Source organism: Eremothecium cymbalariae, chromosome 2 (genome assembly GCF_000235365.1).
Source record: "Eremothecium cymbalariae DBVPG#7215 chromosome 2, complete sequence".
Lineage (NCBI taxonomy): Eukaryota > Fungi > Ascomycota > Saccharomycetes > Saccharomycetales > Saccharomycetaceae > Eremothecium > Eremothecium cymbalariae.
In genome coordinates, this window is record NC_016450.1 from 987,955 (window position 1) to 1,002,848 (window position 14,894).

The 14,894-nt window shown below is 39.9% G+C and overlaps 10 protein-coding genes across 10 annotated transcripts; 4 read left to right on the top strand and 6 right to left on the bottom strand.

Moving 5' to 3' along the window:
- Window positions 1-310: 310 nt before the first annotated feature.
- On the top strand, window positions 311-1,777 carry Ecym_2505 (PDK/BCKDK family protein kinase; the record flags this gene model as incomplete). The annotated part of the gene is made up of 1 exon (XM_003644995.1): window positions 311-1,777. The coding sequence occupies one exon, from the start codon at window positions 311-313 to the stop codon at window positions 1,775-1,777; it is 1,467 nt and encodes a 488-aa protein (XP_003645043.1).
- Window positions 1,778-1,893: 116 nt separating this feature from the next.
- Ecym_2506 (uncharacterized protein) lies at window positions 1,894-3,666 on the bottom strand (the record flags this gene model as incomplete). The annotated part of the gene is made up of 1 exon (XM_003644996.1): window positions 1,894-3,666. The coding sequence occupies one exon, from the start codon at window positions 3,664-3,666 to the stop codon at window positions 1,894-1,896; it is 1,773 nt and encodes a 590-aa protein (XP_003645044.1).
- Window positions 3,667-3,881: 215 nt separating this feature from the next.
- Ecym_2507 (DUF3215 domain-containing protein) lies at window positions 3,882-4,127 on the top strand (the record flags this gene model as incomplete). Its single annotated transcript, XM_003644997.1, has 1 exon — window positions 3,882-4,127. One exon carries the CDS (start codon window positions 3,882-3,884, stop codon window positions 4,125-4,127), a length of 246 nt encoding a protein of 81 aa, XP_003645045.1.
- A 75-nt stretch (window positions 4,128-4,202) lies between these two features.
- FUB1 (Fub1p) lies at window positions 4,203-5,093 on the bottom strand (the record flags this gene model as incomplete). Its single annotated transcript, XM_003644998.1, has 1 exon — window positions 4,203-5,093. The coding sequence occupies one exon, from the start codon at window positions 5,091-5,093 to the stop codon at window positions 4,203-4,205; it is 891 nt and encodes a 296-aa protein (XP_003645046.1).
- Window positions 5,094-5,384: 291 nt separating this feature from the next.
- On the bottom strand, window positions 5,385-8,063 carry PAT1 (deadenylation-dependent mRNA-decapping factor PAT1; the record flags this gene model as incomplete). The annotated part of the gene is made up of 1 exon (XM_003644999.1): window positions 5,385-8,063. The coding sequence occupies one exon, from the start codon at window positions 8,061-8,063 to the stop codon at window positions 5,385-5,387; it is 2,679 nt and encodes an 892-aa protein (XP_003645047.1).
- Window positions 8,064-8,562: 499 nt separating this feature from the next.
- Window positions 8,563-9,522, bottom strand: ARC35 (Arc35p; the record flags this gene model as incomplete). The annotated part of the gene is made up of 1 exon (XM_003645000.1): window positions 8,563-9,522. The coding sequence occupies one exon, from the start codon at window positions 9,520-9,522 to the stop codon at window positions 8,563-8,565; it is 960 nt and encodes a 319-aa protein (XP_003645048.1).
- Window positions 9,523-9,824: 302 nt separating this feature from the next.
- On the bottom strand, window positions 9,825-10,316 carry MRPS12 (mitochondrial 37S ribosomal protein uS12m; the record flags this gene model as incomplete). The annotated part of the gene is made up of 1 exon (XM_003645001.1): window positions 9,825-10,316. One exon carries the CDS (start codon window positions 10,314-10,316, stop codon window positions 9,825-9,827), a length of 492 nt encoding a protein of 163 aa, XP_003645049.1.
- A 501-nt stretch (window positions 10,317-10,817) lies between these two features.
- PTC6 (type 2C protein phosphatase PTC6) lies at window positions 10,818-12,287 on the top strand (the record flags this gene model as incomplete). The annotated part of the gene is made up of 1 exon (XM_003645002.1): window positions 10,818-12,287. The coding sequence occupies one exon, from the start codon at window positions 10,818-10,820 to the stop codon at window positions 12,285-12,287; it is 1,470 nt and encodes a 489-aa protein (XP_003645050.1).
- Window positions 12,288-12,453: 166 nt separating this feature from the next.
- Window positions 12,454-12,729, bottom strand: RSM19 (mitochondrial 37S ribosomal protein uS19m; the record flags this gene model as incomplete). Its single annotated transcript, XM_003645003.1, has 1 exon — window positions 12,454-12,729. One exon carries the CDS (start codon window positions 12,727-12,729, stop codon window positions 12,454-12,456), a length of 276 nt encoding a protein of 91 aa, XP_003645051.1.
- A 227-nt stretch (window positions 12,730-12,956) lies between these two features.
- Window positions 12,957-14,819, top strand: DBP6 (putative ATP-dependent RNA helicase DBP6; the record flags this gene model as incomplete). The annotated part of the gene is made up of 1 exon (XM_003645004.1): window positions 12,957-14,819. One exon carries the CDS (start codon window positions 12,957-12,959, stop codon window positions 14,817-14,819), a length of 1,863 nt encoding a protein of 620 aa, XP_003645052.1.
- Window positions 14,820-14,894: the final 75 nt, after the last annotated feature.

The following is a 14,894-nucleotide window of genomic DNA, read 5'->3' on the forward strand; positions in this document are numbered from 1 at the left end:
CCGCCATTCATCCGAATGTGGCATCCTGAATTTACGGATAATGTCGGACGTCAACTTTTCATGAGCGACCAAGCGGCTTAGAACTAAGAGATGAGTAACATCTCTCTTGGGAGCGCAAATGACTATATCCGTATAACACTATATCCTTGGCATCTCATGTTAGTATATTAAGATTTAGTGTAAGATGATTCATACTCTGTATGGCTTGTGAGTGGACATTTCTATATGAGTCTTTATTCAAAAGCGGTAGTACTTACGTTTTGAGTAAACCAAGGAAGCATATTAGGCCAGTGAGCAAGCTTTAGTACAGATGACAGTGCATGCAAGGTTTAGTAGCGGTTTGTTACAGAGAATTTGGCATTTTTCAGAGCTTCCACAAACGCCAGTTTCTCTTCGGCAGATGTGTCAGTTTGGTCCACAACCAGATCCTGGCGTCTTGTTTAAGGCTTCTTGCTTTTTGGTGGGTGAATTGCAAGTTAGACTTGCGAGACGGATTAAAGAACTTGGTGCATTTCCTTATGGGTTGAACAAGATGGAGGATATCATCCAGATTCGAGATTGGTACGTACAGTCGTTTAAAGATTTACATGATTTCTCTCACGATCTAAAAACTAGGAATGGGAGGCTGTATCAGATGTTGTATGGAGATATGCAGCCTGAAATGCTGGAGGAGAAGGAGTTGTTGAGGAATGTTGTGCAGTTGCTATATAATGAGAGTGAGCTAAAAAGCCCGAAAGAAGGTCAAATGGCGCTTCCCAAAAAGGCGAGGAAGTATTACTCGACGCTGCCGTCCCATATTGGCTACAAGAATGATATGGATGAGGATCAGTTTTATAAGTTTTGGCCAAAAGATGTGCTTATGTTCAACCAGGATTATTTTAAGGTTCTCAATAAGATCAAGCGACGTCACGACGCCACTGTAATAACGATGGCCAAAGGACTGTTCAAATGGAAGAGAACCCTACAGCAGAATGTTATCGATGCCTCTGTTCAGGATTACCTTGATAGGTTTTATATGAGTCGCATTGGAATTCGCATGCTTATTGGACAGCATCTTGCATTATTACAACAGGGGAAGCAGCAGCAACATTCTACTTCAGCTGAAGACCATGAACTTGACAAAGATTATGTTGGGATCATCTGTACGAAAACAAGTATCACAGAGTTAGCTAACGATGCCATTGATCGTGCTCGGTATATTTGCGCGGAACACTACGGGTTATACGAAGCTCCAAAGGTGGAGTTGTTATCATTCCCTTTACGTAAGTCGACGACGAAGGGTAACCAACCCAAAGAACTATCTCAAGATATAGAGTTTATGTACGTTCCAGGGCATTTGATGCACATGCTGTTTGAGACGCTAAAAAACGCTTTGCGTGCCACTGTCGAAAAGATTTTACAAGAAAACCCAGATACTAAGGATAAAGATTCTTTGGTTTACCCCGTTGTGAAGGTAGTAATCAGTGAAGGCCTCGAAGATTTGACTGTGAAGATTTCGGATGAAGGTGGTGGCATAGCACGTTCTAACTTGCCTCTCGTATGGACATATTTATATACCACCATGCCCACAGACGAGCAGGCCCGCTTAATAGAAGAAGATTCTCTTACCTACAACTGCAGAGCTCCAATTGCTGGTTTTGGATATGGTTTGGCATTGAGTAGGCTTTATTCTAGATATTTTGGTGGTGACCTAAAACTCATTTCGATGGAGGGCTTTGGGACAGACGTATATCTACACCTAAATAGACTGAGTACCAGTAGTGAACCCTTACAGTGATGAACCATAAACATTGAACTTGTTCTAGTTCTACTACAAAATAAAAACATTTAATCAAGATTGTACATTTAAAGCTGTTTTAATATATAATATTAGCCTCTAAGACTGACCTTTTGTTATACAGATTGTGGTCTGTTTGTGTTATTTTGCTGATGGTTGTTTGTTGATGGTGCAAAATTATTTGTAGCCCTTTCAAATATGTATCGGCCATCTTGTAAAGAATACTCAATATCATCCGCCATTCGCAACCTGCTCGAGTTTTCTGTATGTCTAAGTGATACATCACCATCGCTATAACTGTTTACACTGGATGGGTTATATATGAGGCCAAAAAATTCATTATAGTATTCTTCACCTAAAGCTTTCCTTAATAACTTACCTTTCAAATCAAAATAGTAAATTAACGGTACAAGAATAATTATGACGACTGGTAAATATAAATTCAAATAGTTGACCAACATGATGAGCTCTAATTCTTTGTAAAGTATCTTTTCAAAAGCACTTTTAGAATGGTGTCCCTTCCTTGGTATCAAGGTGATGAAGTTGAAGCATAATGGTAGGAGTAATCTACTAGAATTAAGAGAATAATATAAAGCATTGCGCGGGTTACTCTTCCCATTTGGAATAAGATGAAAGTTCTGGAATTTGAACAAGCTCATTGCATATAGAGAGCATACAGTGCAATACACCAGGAGCGTTATTTCTAAGACAAAATGCCACCATTTATTACCCCAGAACAACCAACTGTGTGCAAACTCTGCTGGCGTCGTTTCTAAGAGTGCAACAAGAATTGATAACAAAGAGGCAGCCACCCCCAAAAGCTTGCGTTTCATAGCCCTTAAAGTTGACTTGGTGTTACTCTGTGAACTTGCTAATGTATGTATAATCTGATCGGAACGATTTTGATGGTATGTGTAATTATAGTACTCCGACATGAACACGTTGTATAGATTATTCACCTTCTGCAAGCTCACACTGTGGTGCACAGTCTCCGATGCAAATTCAGGAATATAAATGTTCAACTCATTAACAATCGCCTGTATTTCTAGTTTGCATTCGTTGATTACTTGGCTTAGTGTTGTATGACCTCTAACCTGCTCCGGAAGTGACAGGATCTTCTCAGCATTATCAGTCATGTTCAGCTTTGCATCGTTCAATTCGTCATTGTTTTGACTTAGCTCGACAAACAGCTTTCTTTCATCATTGGAGTCAAAGAGTAATGATTTAGGAAGTAGCATTAATCCCGTGGCCAACAAGACCAACATGTATATTAGGGGGTATAGATGAGCTAATGATATTAATAGCGGCTTCATATCACTTATGCCACGATTCTTTGTCATCTTCAAGTAGATCAACCCAAAAAGAAGTCCCACAATACAAAACCCATAAAATTTAATATTAGAGGCAAGTGCTCCTCTGATCCTTCGTAAAACATATCTATTGTATGATTCCCCAGATTCCCTTGCGTATGAGTATTTTAAGTCAATATATGAAATTAAAACAGGAAGCACCACCCAACAGATTGAAAACTCTAGCCAATATATAAAAAGCCAAAAATATGTCAAGGTTGGAATATTTGAACCTTGCGATGCATCTCTTGGTCGAAGAGTTGTCAGCATATCACTTGTGTTATTTCTCGCATATGCGTCAGTTAAGTTGTAATTATCAACACCACTATCAGGTCCAGAGTTATCTGATTGAGCGGAATAAAATATGTCCAACGGTAGTAAATATGTAATTGACAATAGCAGAAACATATTAAATAGCAGTGTCAACAAAACAACGGGATGGGTGTTCTTGTACAATTTGAAAGACAGGTACCTATTAACAAACCCATAGGCCAGTGCTATTGCTGCCCCAGACCCTGCAATAAATATCAACCAAAACATCTAACTAACTACCAGTTATAACGCCTATTTTAATCTCTAAAATAACCTTTGTCCTTGTTGTTTAGAATGTTTACTTGAATTTTTGTTGGACATCCCACAGCTCAAAATTAAATGAAGTCTTCGCTGTAAAGTAAGCCACAACCCAGTTACAATGTGGAAGAGCATTGGTGGTTTAATTTAAGAAACATCAGAATAGAATAACCTGAGGATTAGTAATGAGCCCTAAGATTGACCTATCGCAACTAGTACCAAATGCTATTGGGTTGTTAGCATTTGATGAAAACAATCAGGTTGTTGATGCTTTTGGTATTGGCAAAGAACGCAAAGGGGACATACGACAACTGAGTCAAGTTGAAGTAGATGATGAAGGATTTGCGTTACTACAAGAAAATGACATTGAAGTGATTTTACTAAAACAACATGATAAAACAATTGCTGTATATAGATACTCATCACAGTAATACATTGATACTTTTTACACCTTCCTACGGAAGTCGGAACGCAACATATATCTGTAACTATATGAATATATTATACTAAAGAAACCCCGGTTTGCCACTGCCAGGGCTACCAAAACCTGGAAAACCACGACTGCTGCCGAACGGGCTATTCCACCGTGCTCCGGGGAGGAACCCTGATGGCTTTCTGGGGTCATCTGGGTCATCTGGGTCAAATTTCCCTCCATAGGGCAATGGCAAGCTGCCAGAATGTTTAGGGTCAAAGACCATTCCCCCCTTAGGTCCTGCAGAAGGCGAAGGATCTAAAATATCTGGGTACTTCTCCCCAGTTGGATACAAATCCCTGTCACCATATGTGCCTGGTCTTGTATGTTCTCGGGATGGAAAGAGGTCTGGATCATAGACAGGTGGAACGTGACGTTCACCTTGAATTTCGTATTCGTCCTCAAACCCTGGCATATCATCAGGTGCTTTGGCTCGAGCAATAGGGATCCCCTTATCTTTAGCAAGCTTTAGTTGCCTCCGTAAAGTTTCAACTTCGGGCCCTTGATCCTCACCTTTGGCGACATCTGTCGTGCTGCAACTTACAGCAGAGAGTTTAAATTTACCCTGGAAAACATTCCAAGTGTTCACATCGTACATATCTCTCATTCCATCATGATCTTCGGTTACTTCTGTTTGTAGCTTTAAATCAGCATCGTAATGTAAAATTCCCTGTTTAATAGGAGCGACATCGTTACAAAGGCTGATCATAACTTTCTTACCATCGGACATATCAACCAATACTATCTCCAACTCTTCAGCAGCTTCCCCTAATACGGCCTTGGCGAACTCACCATCAACATTTATTAGAATCAACACACTTTTTTTTGATTGCTCCTTCCATTTTGCTTTCTTTACATCATTTATTATCTTACAATCCTGTAGGTACGCTAGAAAGAGATGGGCAGTAACTTCAACTTTGAACATTAACGGCAGATTACCTTTTGAAAGTCTAGTGGTTCCTTTTTGATATATGTTATAGGGTCTTTTTTGGTGTAACTCTTTGAAGAAGTGATCCTGCTAAACCCTTAAACGTTTTCGAATTGGTGAGTTTAGGAAACACCACTACATTAAAGTGCGTAAAACATGTGGTAGAAGATGGGAACAACAACATACATGTATATATATATATATATATAATATCTTTAATGAAACAACAACTAGAAGGGAAGATCATTTATTTCTATATAATTACTGCAAACACAAGGGACAAAAGCCTTATTTTAGCTCACTTATTTCACCGTCACGAGCAACCAAGCCAATAACGTTCAAAAACAAATTCAAATCTTGATACATCTTATCTTTCTGGTAGGCGAAGGATGGGTCTTGTGATTGGTTACTTAATTCTTCGGCTCTGGAGATAGTACCAAATATCTCATCCCTAATTTCATCAATAATAATCCTTTGATGGTTTAGTTTTCCTGATAAAGCCAAAGAAGCAAAAAATTGCCAAATGTACGACTGGTCGTAGAACTGAGGTAAAGAATAGTTTAGCGGTTGGGGCGTCTCACCCGACCCGGAATTCGAGCTACCGCTGCCAAGAGCTTGGTAGGTGACACTGATAATAGCATCCATATACTCCTTGGGTGGGAAAACAGCCAATAATTTGGTCTCGAGAGAGGTGAATAATTTATCATAAATTTCATTCCAAGTAGATAGTTCTGCCATAGAAGAGGCATTGCCTCTATTAATATCTTGTTTGATTAACGCAGCACGAGAGATCAACACAGTAATCAAGTTCAACCCAATCTTTGAAGTGCTTATGAACGATATATTGTTGTTTCTAATCAAACACAAAAGTAAGCCGATAACTTCGATAAATTCGGCGCTATTTGATAAAAATGAAACAATAATTTTCAAAAATGCAGACTGGAATAGTTCAATTTTCTTTAACTGAGAATCTGTTGGCATTGGATTCGTCTTGTAAGAACTCTTCACAATGATATTAAGATGAGATAGCTCATTGAAGAAACAAGAAAACAATTTCATCTTCTGTTCTTTGGATAAAAAGTTCATGATTCTAGGCATTATTTTTACACCCTTGTCAAATGATAGAATAGAAATGAATGGACTAACTTCGTGGGAATCATCATCAATGTGTAGAACCTCCCATAGCTTAGTAGCTTCAGCCTGTTTGCCACTTCTTAACTGTGCTTCTAATTCCAAAACTTCTTTATATATTGACTCAATCAGAGACAACACAAACTTTCTACCTCCAGAACGCGACAAAATAGAACTTTGGTCCATAGAACTAAAGATATAAGACGATCTCCTTCTGACTCTGGACTTGCTGATGTCTACACTCTCCAAAGAGTGATTCACTTCATCTAAAGCGCTCGAAGATACAGCTGACAACACATCATGATCAGATTCATCTTCCTTGTGAGTAGGAATTTGTAGCTGCCTGCGAGGCGCTCTAGAGTTCATAGTAGAGGATATCTTGCCCAACACACCTTCCTTGGCGCTATCTAAATCCTTGTTCTTTTGAGGCCTTTCCTTGGCGACGGTAACAGCCTTTTCAACCTGCGACTGCATTCGTTGAAGTGCAACATCCGCACGCTTATAACGCCCCCCCAGGCGGTGTCCAGAGTGTTCTAAGTAAGCTCGAGCAATTAAGCCTTTATTTGATTCTCCAACGATCCCACCGCGTTGAATTATTTTATAGACCTGGAAGTAGAAATCTTCGTTATAAGGATCTTCGGTCACAATTTGTGATAATTGATAACGAGTAATAAAGTCCTTATCACGGGGAGTCATAACACCTGAGTGTCTCAAAATCTTGTCGACCTTAGCCTGGCGGATTTGCAGGCGCTTTTGTTCTTCTTCAGTAAGTGGTTCATGGTGTCTCCTCATAGTGCTACGACGGAACTCCCTTGGAGTATGTGGAGGAGTAAGGATTTCATTTTGCTGAGAAGGTGACACCAACCCACGTTGAGAAAGTGGAGATTGCCGTTGAAAAGGAGGTGAAAGGTGTTGTTGTTCTTGTTGTTGTTCTTGTTGTTGTTCTTGTTGTTGTTCTTGTTGTTCTTGCTGTGGTTGCTGCTGTGGTTGTTGCTGTGGTTGTTGTTCAGCTAGCTGGGTACATGCCTGCTGCGGGGATATAACCGCAGAAGGTTGCTGATGCTGTGGGAGCTCTTGTAGCAGACCTGGCGGTGGCGGTGGCGGCATAGCAATTTGAGGTGGCATTGGGGGCTGCACTTGCTGAGGCTTGGAACCTTGAGATTGTGTGAGCTGCTGATTCATAATGATAGGAATGTGTTGAAATTGGGGTGGCATTCCCTGTGGAGCATATTGATACTGTTGAGGGTGCTGCTGAACATAACCCTGAGGGGCAAAAGCATAGCCTGGAGGAGGAATTCCCTGAGGTTGCATACCAATAAAACCATGAGGAGGCGGCATAGCTATCTGGGCTTGTTGTGGAGGGGGTGGAATAGCCTGCGATTGCTGTGGAGACTGCTGCTGCTGTGGAGACTGCTGCTGCTTAGGCTGCTGCCTCCCTACATGCTGATAGGAAAGTACCCCTTGATTAGGTGGTTGTGCAGGAGTTTGCAAAGATTGGTTGCTCCATAGAGATTCCATTGGCTTCAAATCTACATTTTCATCAAACTTCTGAGGTTGAGAAGAAGCTGCTGCTGCATAAGAAACCGTAGGCTGAACATACGATGAATTTACGGTCGCGCTATTCGCCTTTGACACAGAATCCTTTCCATAACCAAAATCAAAATCATTACCTAAATCTGCACCATCACCAAATGTCTCAGCATTTAAATAATCGTCTTCTTCCTCCTCGTGTTCACCAAAGCCTTGGTATGTTTCTTCAAAATCCAATTCTTTATTAGGATCTTCCTCCTGGGATCCGTTACGAGAGCCTTTCTTATCGAACCCAAAAAAGGACATCTTTAGATCGATATAGCTTCGAAGATACAACTGCCTTGGGCTGAATTATACTTGTTCCAACTAAATACTGAAACTAATATGGAGACGCAGAGTAGAAAGACAGTTATAAAAGGGAATCCCCGAAAATTTTTTCAAAATTTCCAAGATAATATGGATATTCGTATATAGGTATATAATACTAATCTGTAAATTAAGAGATTAAAGATCCTAGTAATTCGATATTTCTGCTTTAATATGAGCTTTCAGATCCCGTTAGGTGGGGTCGAAGTGCTTTAGTTTACGCTAAGTCACTTTCAAGTATATTTATAGGCAGTAATTGACTTTTTTCGAGTTTATATTTCATGCACGACTTTTGGATGGGAATGCCGACTTTTAGAACGATAATAAACTATACTGGTTTTACTAATACTAACAACATTTGTACTATCTATACTATATTGTCTTTTATTGTAGAGAGACAGTTTCACAGTATATATTAGGATCTGCTTTTTGCACCAATTTAGTAGACCATCTTTCTCCCAGATATAGTTCTTCTGTTGTTCTCGTGCTCATCCTCGTCTACATCCACCTTAGCTCTGTTCAAGACCTTGATGAAAGAATCGACCCTGTGTCTCATCCTAGTGTGCATGTACGCCTTTGAACACTTTATATGGTAGTGAAAATAGTTGCGAAAGAGGGCCAGCTGGCACACGGAAGATAGCTGCAATTCTGGAGTAGCAAAATGGCGCGGGAATAACACAAAGGTAATGAACCTTTTGGACTTCTCACTGATACTATTGCTTGGAAGTACCGCTGCAATCTCCAGAGGAGGCTCATGGGAAAATAGCACTTGTGGCACGGATTGAATAGACCGGTTTCTCTTCCGTGCGTCGACGAACTCCTGCAAGAACACTTTGCCAAAGACCTTATCTGTTTCCCCCTGGAAAATAGTTTCAAAAATAACTGTGATTCGATCTCCAGAGGGCTTAATATAGATGTTCTCGTCGTCGCGGTATTGAACGACATGTACCGTGGACGAGTCTTGCCTTCCTTCTGGAAGTTCAGCAAGTTTGGCGTTTTCATCAAACGCCAGTTGGAATGCGTGAGACATAATAATGATTTTTAGCAACGAAATGTGAATAATGGAGTCCGTCGATAGCTCCGCTAAATTGATACGCATCGTGTAGTCATAACCTGATTCGGGTGGCTGTAGAGTGGAAACACCAGGTAGCTTATCATATTTGTCCTGTAAGTAAGCTAAGATGCCACGGCCTAAGCTGCTGACGCTCTGCCAAGCTTTCGTACGGATGCTGAGATGTAATATCGATTTATCCTGCTCGCTATCGCTGATATGAAAGGTGGCGTAATCAAAATCTGACACAATGCGATCCAACGTTATCGGTGCGCCTTTGTTATACGCTTCGATAGCTTCTGATAACGTCTTCTGGATTAATAAATTATGTGGCTGCAGGTGTAGCATACTGGATTAAGTTTCAATTCGTCTCAAAAAGAGGCCTAGAATGAATAGCGCTCCTTTTCTTGTGCACTTCGTTCGTTCGTCTGTTTGTTAGATGAGTTGTTCGACTTTATAAATGGTTCTTATTAGGAAACCCCTTTTCCAAAATGCGTATACCGTCAATCGTGATATCTTATTGATAATGATCTACTACTAACTTGAAATGCAGTAATATGGCTTCTTTAGAGCTTTAATATATTCTCAGATACAATATTTACAAGTATTTACGTGCTAGAGGGATCTTTTTCTTTCCCTTCAAACGTTTACTATTCTTTCTGTGGTCTCTTGACACCATATTTCGACCTCGAGGAAATCCTATTAACAACACCTGCCAGATCACCAGCACCGCGCACAACGTGATATTTCACACCAGGAAGATCTTGACAACGACCTCCTCGAACATACACTATACTGTGTTCTTGTGCATTGTGGCCCTCGCCCGGGATGTATGCAGATATCACATTTCCGTTAGTTAATCTTACTCTACACGCCTTTCTTTGCGCCGAGTTCGGTTTCTTGGGCTTGAGCACCATGACCCTAAGAACAACACCCTTGCGGATAGGACAACGTTCTAGATCTGGCGATTCTGTTTCTTTCTTACGTCTCGGAGGCTGAACACCCCTCTTAATCTGGTTCAGTGTAGCAAAAGATACTGGACTAACTGAGAAAAACCGTGTGCTTACAGGTTGAGAGGCGGGAGACATAACAATCCTGGGCAGCAGCTTACTACTCCATGTGCTGAGCCTTAAAAGAAACATAGTTTCTGCAAAAAATAACGGGATACCTCGAGCAAATCTGGCCTCGCTGTTCTTGCAAAGATGCAGAGTTATCCATAGATCACTGGACTGATGGATGATCAGAGAAAGTTTGAAAAATTTTGTTGGTAAAATTTACGTGCAAAATATTCGACGTTTAAACAAAGATAAAAAATTCTGCCACGTGACGTATAATCCTAAAAGATCTGCAAATCTGGGGTTTCTTGATAAAGCTGCACTTATACAAAGCAGTAGCACTTCCTGTTTTTAAATACCCATAGGAGGGGCAAATTTGGGAGCTTTTGAAGCACTTAATGCTGCAAGAATCTTGCAGCATAATCTTCTTTTAGGTCTTCTACGCGGAGTTTCTGTTGTTGCGTTCTGTCCTGGCTTTTTTATTTTATTTATATTATGCCTTTTTCCAAAAAGTTGATAGTTTGATATTAAACATTTAATGAAAGCAATATTATATTAAGGTCTGGTTAGAGGATAGGAAGGCCAGCGATGGGAAAGTCCCAACCCTATATTCATTTAAAACCTAGTAACTTAATTGGTAGCCGTTCTAGAAAAATAACCGGAAATGTAGTGTCGTCATTGCAAAATAATAGGGAACCAGAAGGTGCAAGTAGTGGTAACTCACATATGTTGAGGATTAATTTGAATAAGTTTCCTAGCTTTATAGGGCATTGTTCTAGCCGGATTAATAGAAGATATAACGAAGATGCATATTCTATGAATGTGTTGAAATTGCCAAAAAGGGTTGAGGAAGCTGCATGCATAAATTCAAAGAATGTGAAACGGAAAGTGCAGCATTGGAACACAAAGCTGTCATTGGACAAGTCAGTGCTCAATGTTTCTATCTTCGATGGTCACGGGGGGAGTCGTGTTTCCAAACTTCTAGCATCGGATTTGGATAGATGGATAGCCAATACTTATCCTTCCAAGAAGGAGTTTGAGTCCGTTTTAAAGGATTATAAGAGATTGGTTGGTGGCCAGTATTGGAGCACCATTTATGAAAAACGAGCAAAATTTTATAACAAATTCATCCAGACATGTAATACGAAGCAGGAACAGGTTTTACAACGGGGAGATCAGACTTCAGGCTCCAGAATTATATTTGATAAGTGGGGAAATGTGATTGACAAGACAAGTTTGCTTGACGAATATGAAAGACTAAGGATTTATCTTGCTTTTCTTAAACATGATTTGGAACAAGTGTGCGGGTTCAATTCTACTTTAAAAGATGGGGAGGAAGTAGAGAAGCTCTTCAGTGGAGGATCGACTGCTTCAAGTATTTTTCTTACTTCTTATGACGAAGCTTACTCCTACGACGAATCTTTTTTCGTTAATCCAGAGAGTTTATTAAAACTAATTGTAACTCAAGTTGGCGACACTAAGGTTATACTCTGTGACAAAAACGGCATTGCCCACCGCTTGGTGAGAGTGCATCATCCGAATTCTTCTCGTGAATCCCGCAGGCTTGGGGCTAATTTTCAAACAGATTCCTTCGGAGAAGTGAGGTTCTTGAATAATTTTGCAAACACAAGAGCCTTTGGTGATCGCATGGGGAAGAGAGAAGGACTAACATGTGAACCAGACATATATTCTTATGTAATTGGTTCTACAAAACATCTACCGCGTTCCGAGCACTCAAAATTACAATTCGGAGGAGATGAATGCTTTATCTGCTTAATAACAGATGGCGTTTCGGACTTAATGGGTGATCAAGAAGTAGTGGATCTTATAACATCTACAGTTAATAATAGAGGCTTGAAGGTGGCATCCCCGCAGTACTGTAGTGAGGAAGTGATTCGTTATATTATGGCGGTAGCGGGACGCAACGCTGATAATGCCACCTGTTTGTGCGTTAGGTTACCTAACTGGGGTAACTGGCCTGTGGTTGATCGGACTGGTGCCATCAGAGAGGAGAAACTTATGTCTAGTTCTTCGGGGAGTGAAAGAAGTAACGTATAATGTAATTCTTAAACCGATAATTTAATTGAACATCAAAATTGTCTTGTGTACATAATAAAAATTAACACAAATATATATATATATATATACAGGATCAAACACTACACCCATCAGTGTTCAACGAGGCCTAGAACTTAGAAGTGCTATCCCTTTGGCTTTTAGGCCCCTACTTGTTTTTCGTTTGTGTGTAGCTAAATCTTTTCCTAGTGGGAGCAAATTCTCCTAATTTGCTCCCCACCATATCTTCTGTTATCTCAAATGCAACATATTCCTTACCATTATGAACTTGAAACTTTAAACCAACAAACTGCGGTAAAATAGTAGCCGATCTAGCATTTGTTCTGACCGGAGTACCTTTTACAAGGGCTTCTTTAATGGGTAGAGGAACAATATTTGGACCTTTCCATGCAGAACGTGAAAGAAGATACCGAGTAGGAAACATTACTTGGACTTCTCCTTTGAAATAAATCAAATAGCTTGGAAAACTTGACTCTCTCGGCAGGAATTTGGGCTAAGCTGAATGGGTTTTATAAATATGCTGAAGTTTGTAGGTTCCCACAACTTCCTCAAATGTTGAAAATTTTCTAGTAATGCGATTTTGCGATGAGCTAGTTCTCTTCAAATAATACACATCATCGAGCGATCTGAACGTCTTACGCAAAGTATAAGATGTTTGCTCCAAGGTATGAACCATCAAAGGTATGCCGTGTAAATGAAGTCCCCAGCAAAGCGGAACAAGTTGTTCCTCGTAAGAGAGCATTGGAAGACTATATTGAGAGTGAAAGGGAAACAGAAGGTGATGAGGATGAGGACATGAACGATGCACAAGAAAGTATGGGTGCTGATGAAGACGATGAACTAGAAAAGCAGGAAAACGGGATTTCGGAGGATATGTTGTCTGGTGATTCCAATACAGAAGTGACCAGTTCAAGGCACGAATCCGTGTTTTCCAGGTTTCGAAAAAGCATGGCCAGACAGGTTAAGGATGATATTCATGATAAGTCAGACTCGCTCAGATATGACGATGAGGAATCTGTGCCCGTTCATGAATTAGCTCCGATTCCTCAACCGGCTATTGTTCGAGACAAGAACTTTCAGAATGCTAAGAGTGATCACAAGCTAACTGCATGGTCCAATATTTCAAAGATAGTCTACGACAATAGTATGGAGAAGCCGTTCAATGCTTACAAGACCCTGCTATCTAGTCGTTTGTTAACTAATATTGAAAGCCAATTTTCACACATAGCATTCCCAGTCCAAACATGCATGTTGGATGCCATTTTGCCTACATTAACAACGGCATATTCTGTATCAAAAAAAAACTATACTAGAAAAGTTGGTGATATTTTAGTTAATGCTTCTACTGGTTCAGGGAAAACTTTGGCATATTCAATTCCAATAGTCCATATCCTTTCGAAACGGATTGTAAATAGACTACGTGCAATCATCCTGGTTCCAACAAAACTTTTGATTCAGCAGGTATATGAGACAATTCTAACGCTTTCCCAAGGTACTAGTTTAATTATCAATGTATCTAGACTGGATAAGTCTTTAAAGGAAGAACATTTGAAGTTGCAATCAAAAGAACCTGACATTCTGATTGTAACCCCAGGTAGATTAGTGGATCATCTACACATGTCTACGTTCTCCTTACAAAACCTCAAATTTCTGATCTTAGATGAGGCTGACAGACTGCTAAACCAATCATTTCAAAATTGGTGCTCAGAATTAATGACTAAAATAGAAGCCGAGAAGCTTGATAAGAACCCGGGAAATATACTCAAGATGATATTCTCAGCAACTTTGACCACCAATACAGAAAAGCTGCATGAATTGATGCTTCACAACCCCAAATTAATTACAATGGGTACTGAAAAACTCTATAACATGCCAAAATTACTTCAAGAATTTAACATCCCCATCCCCACAGCGAAGAGTCATAAAAAACCGTTGATCCTCTTACGCCTTCTCTCTACGTTACAAGCACCTGATCTTAGAGTTTTGGTATTTGTTAAAAGTAATGATGCATCTATTAGACTCTCCTCCCTCTTACAAATTATGATCAATCGCCACCTCGGTACAGATTCTATCGAAGTGGCATCTATTAACAACAACAACTCAAAAGCCCTCAATAAAAAATTAATCAGCTCATTTTCCAAGCCTAATTCCCAACAAAAAACCACAAAGGTTCTCATTTCCACTGATCTAATGTCGAGGGGTATTGACATTATTAATATCACTCACGTCATTAACTATGATCTGCCAGTGTCCTCTCAACAATACGTTCACAGGTGTGGCAGAACTGCAAGAGCACACACACACGGTTCTGCACTAAACATCCTCGTAGGCAAGGGCGAACTCAACTTCTGGCATGACCAAATCAATACTGATATAAGTAGAGACATTGAAGGTTATAAAATCACACCATTTGATGGTGAAAAATTACTGAATCTAATTAAAGTAGATGACATGGAAGAAGCCACTTATAAAGACTGTCTCGAAGAGTTAAAACACAACGTCCTAGGCCACTAAATAGTTAAACAGATAATCAAGCTACCTAAATTAAGCACTATCGACAAGCTATATATGCTACACTGCTATATTATA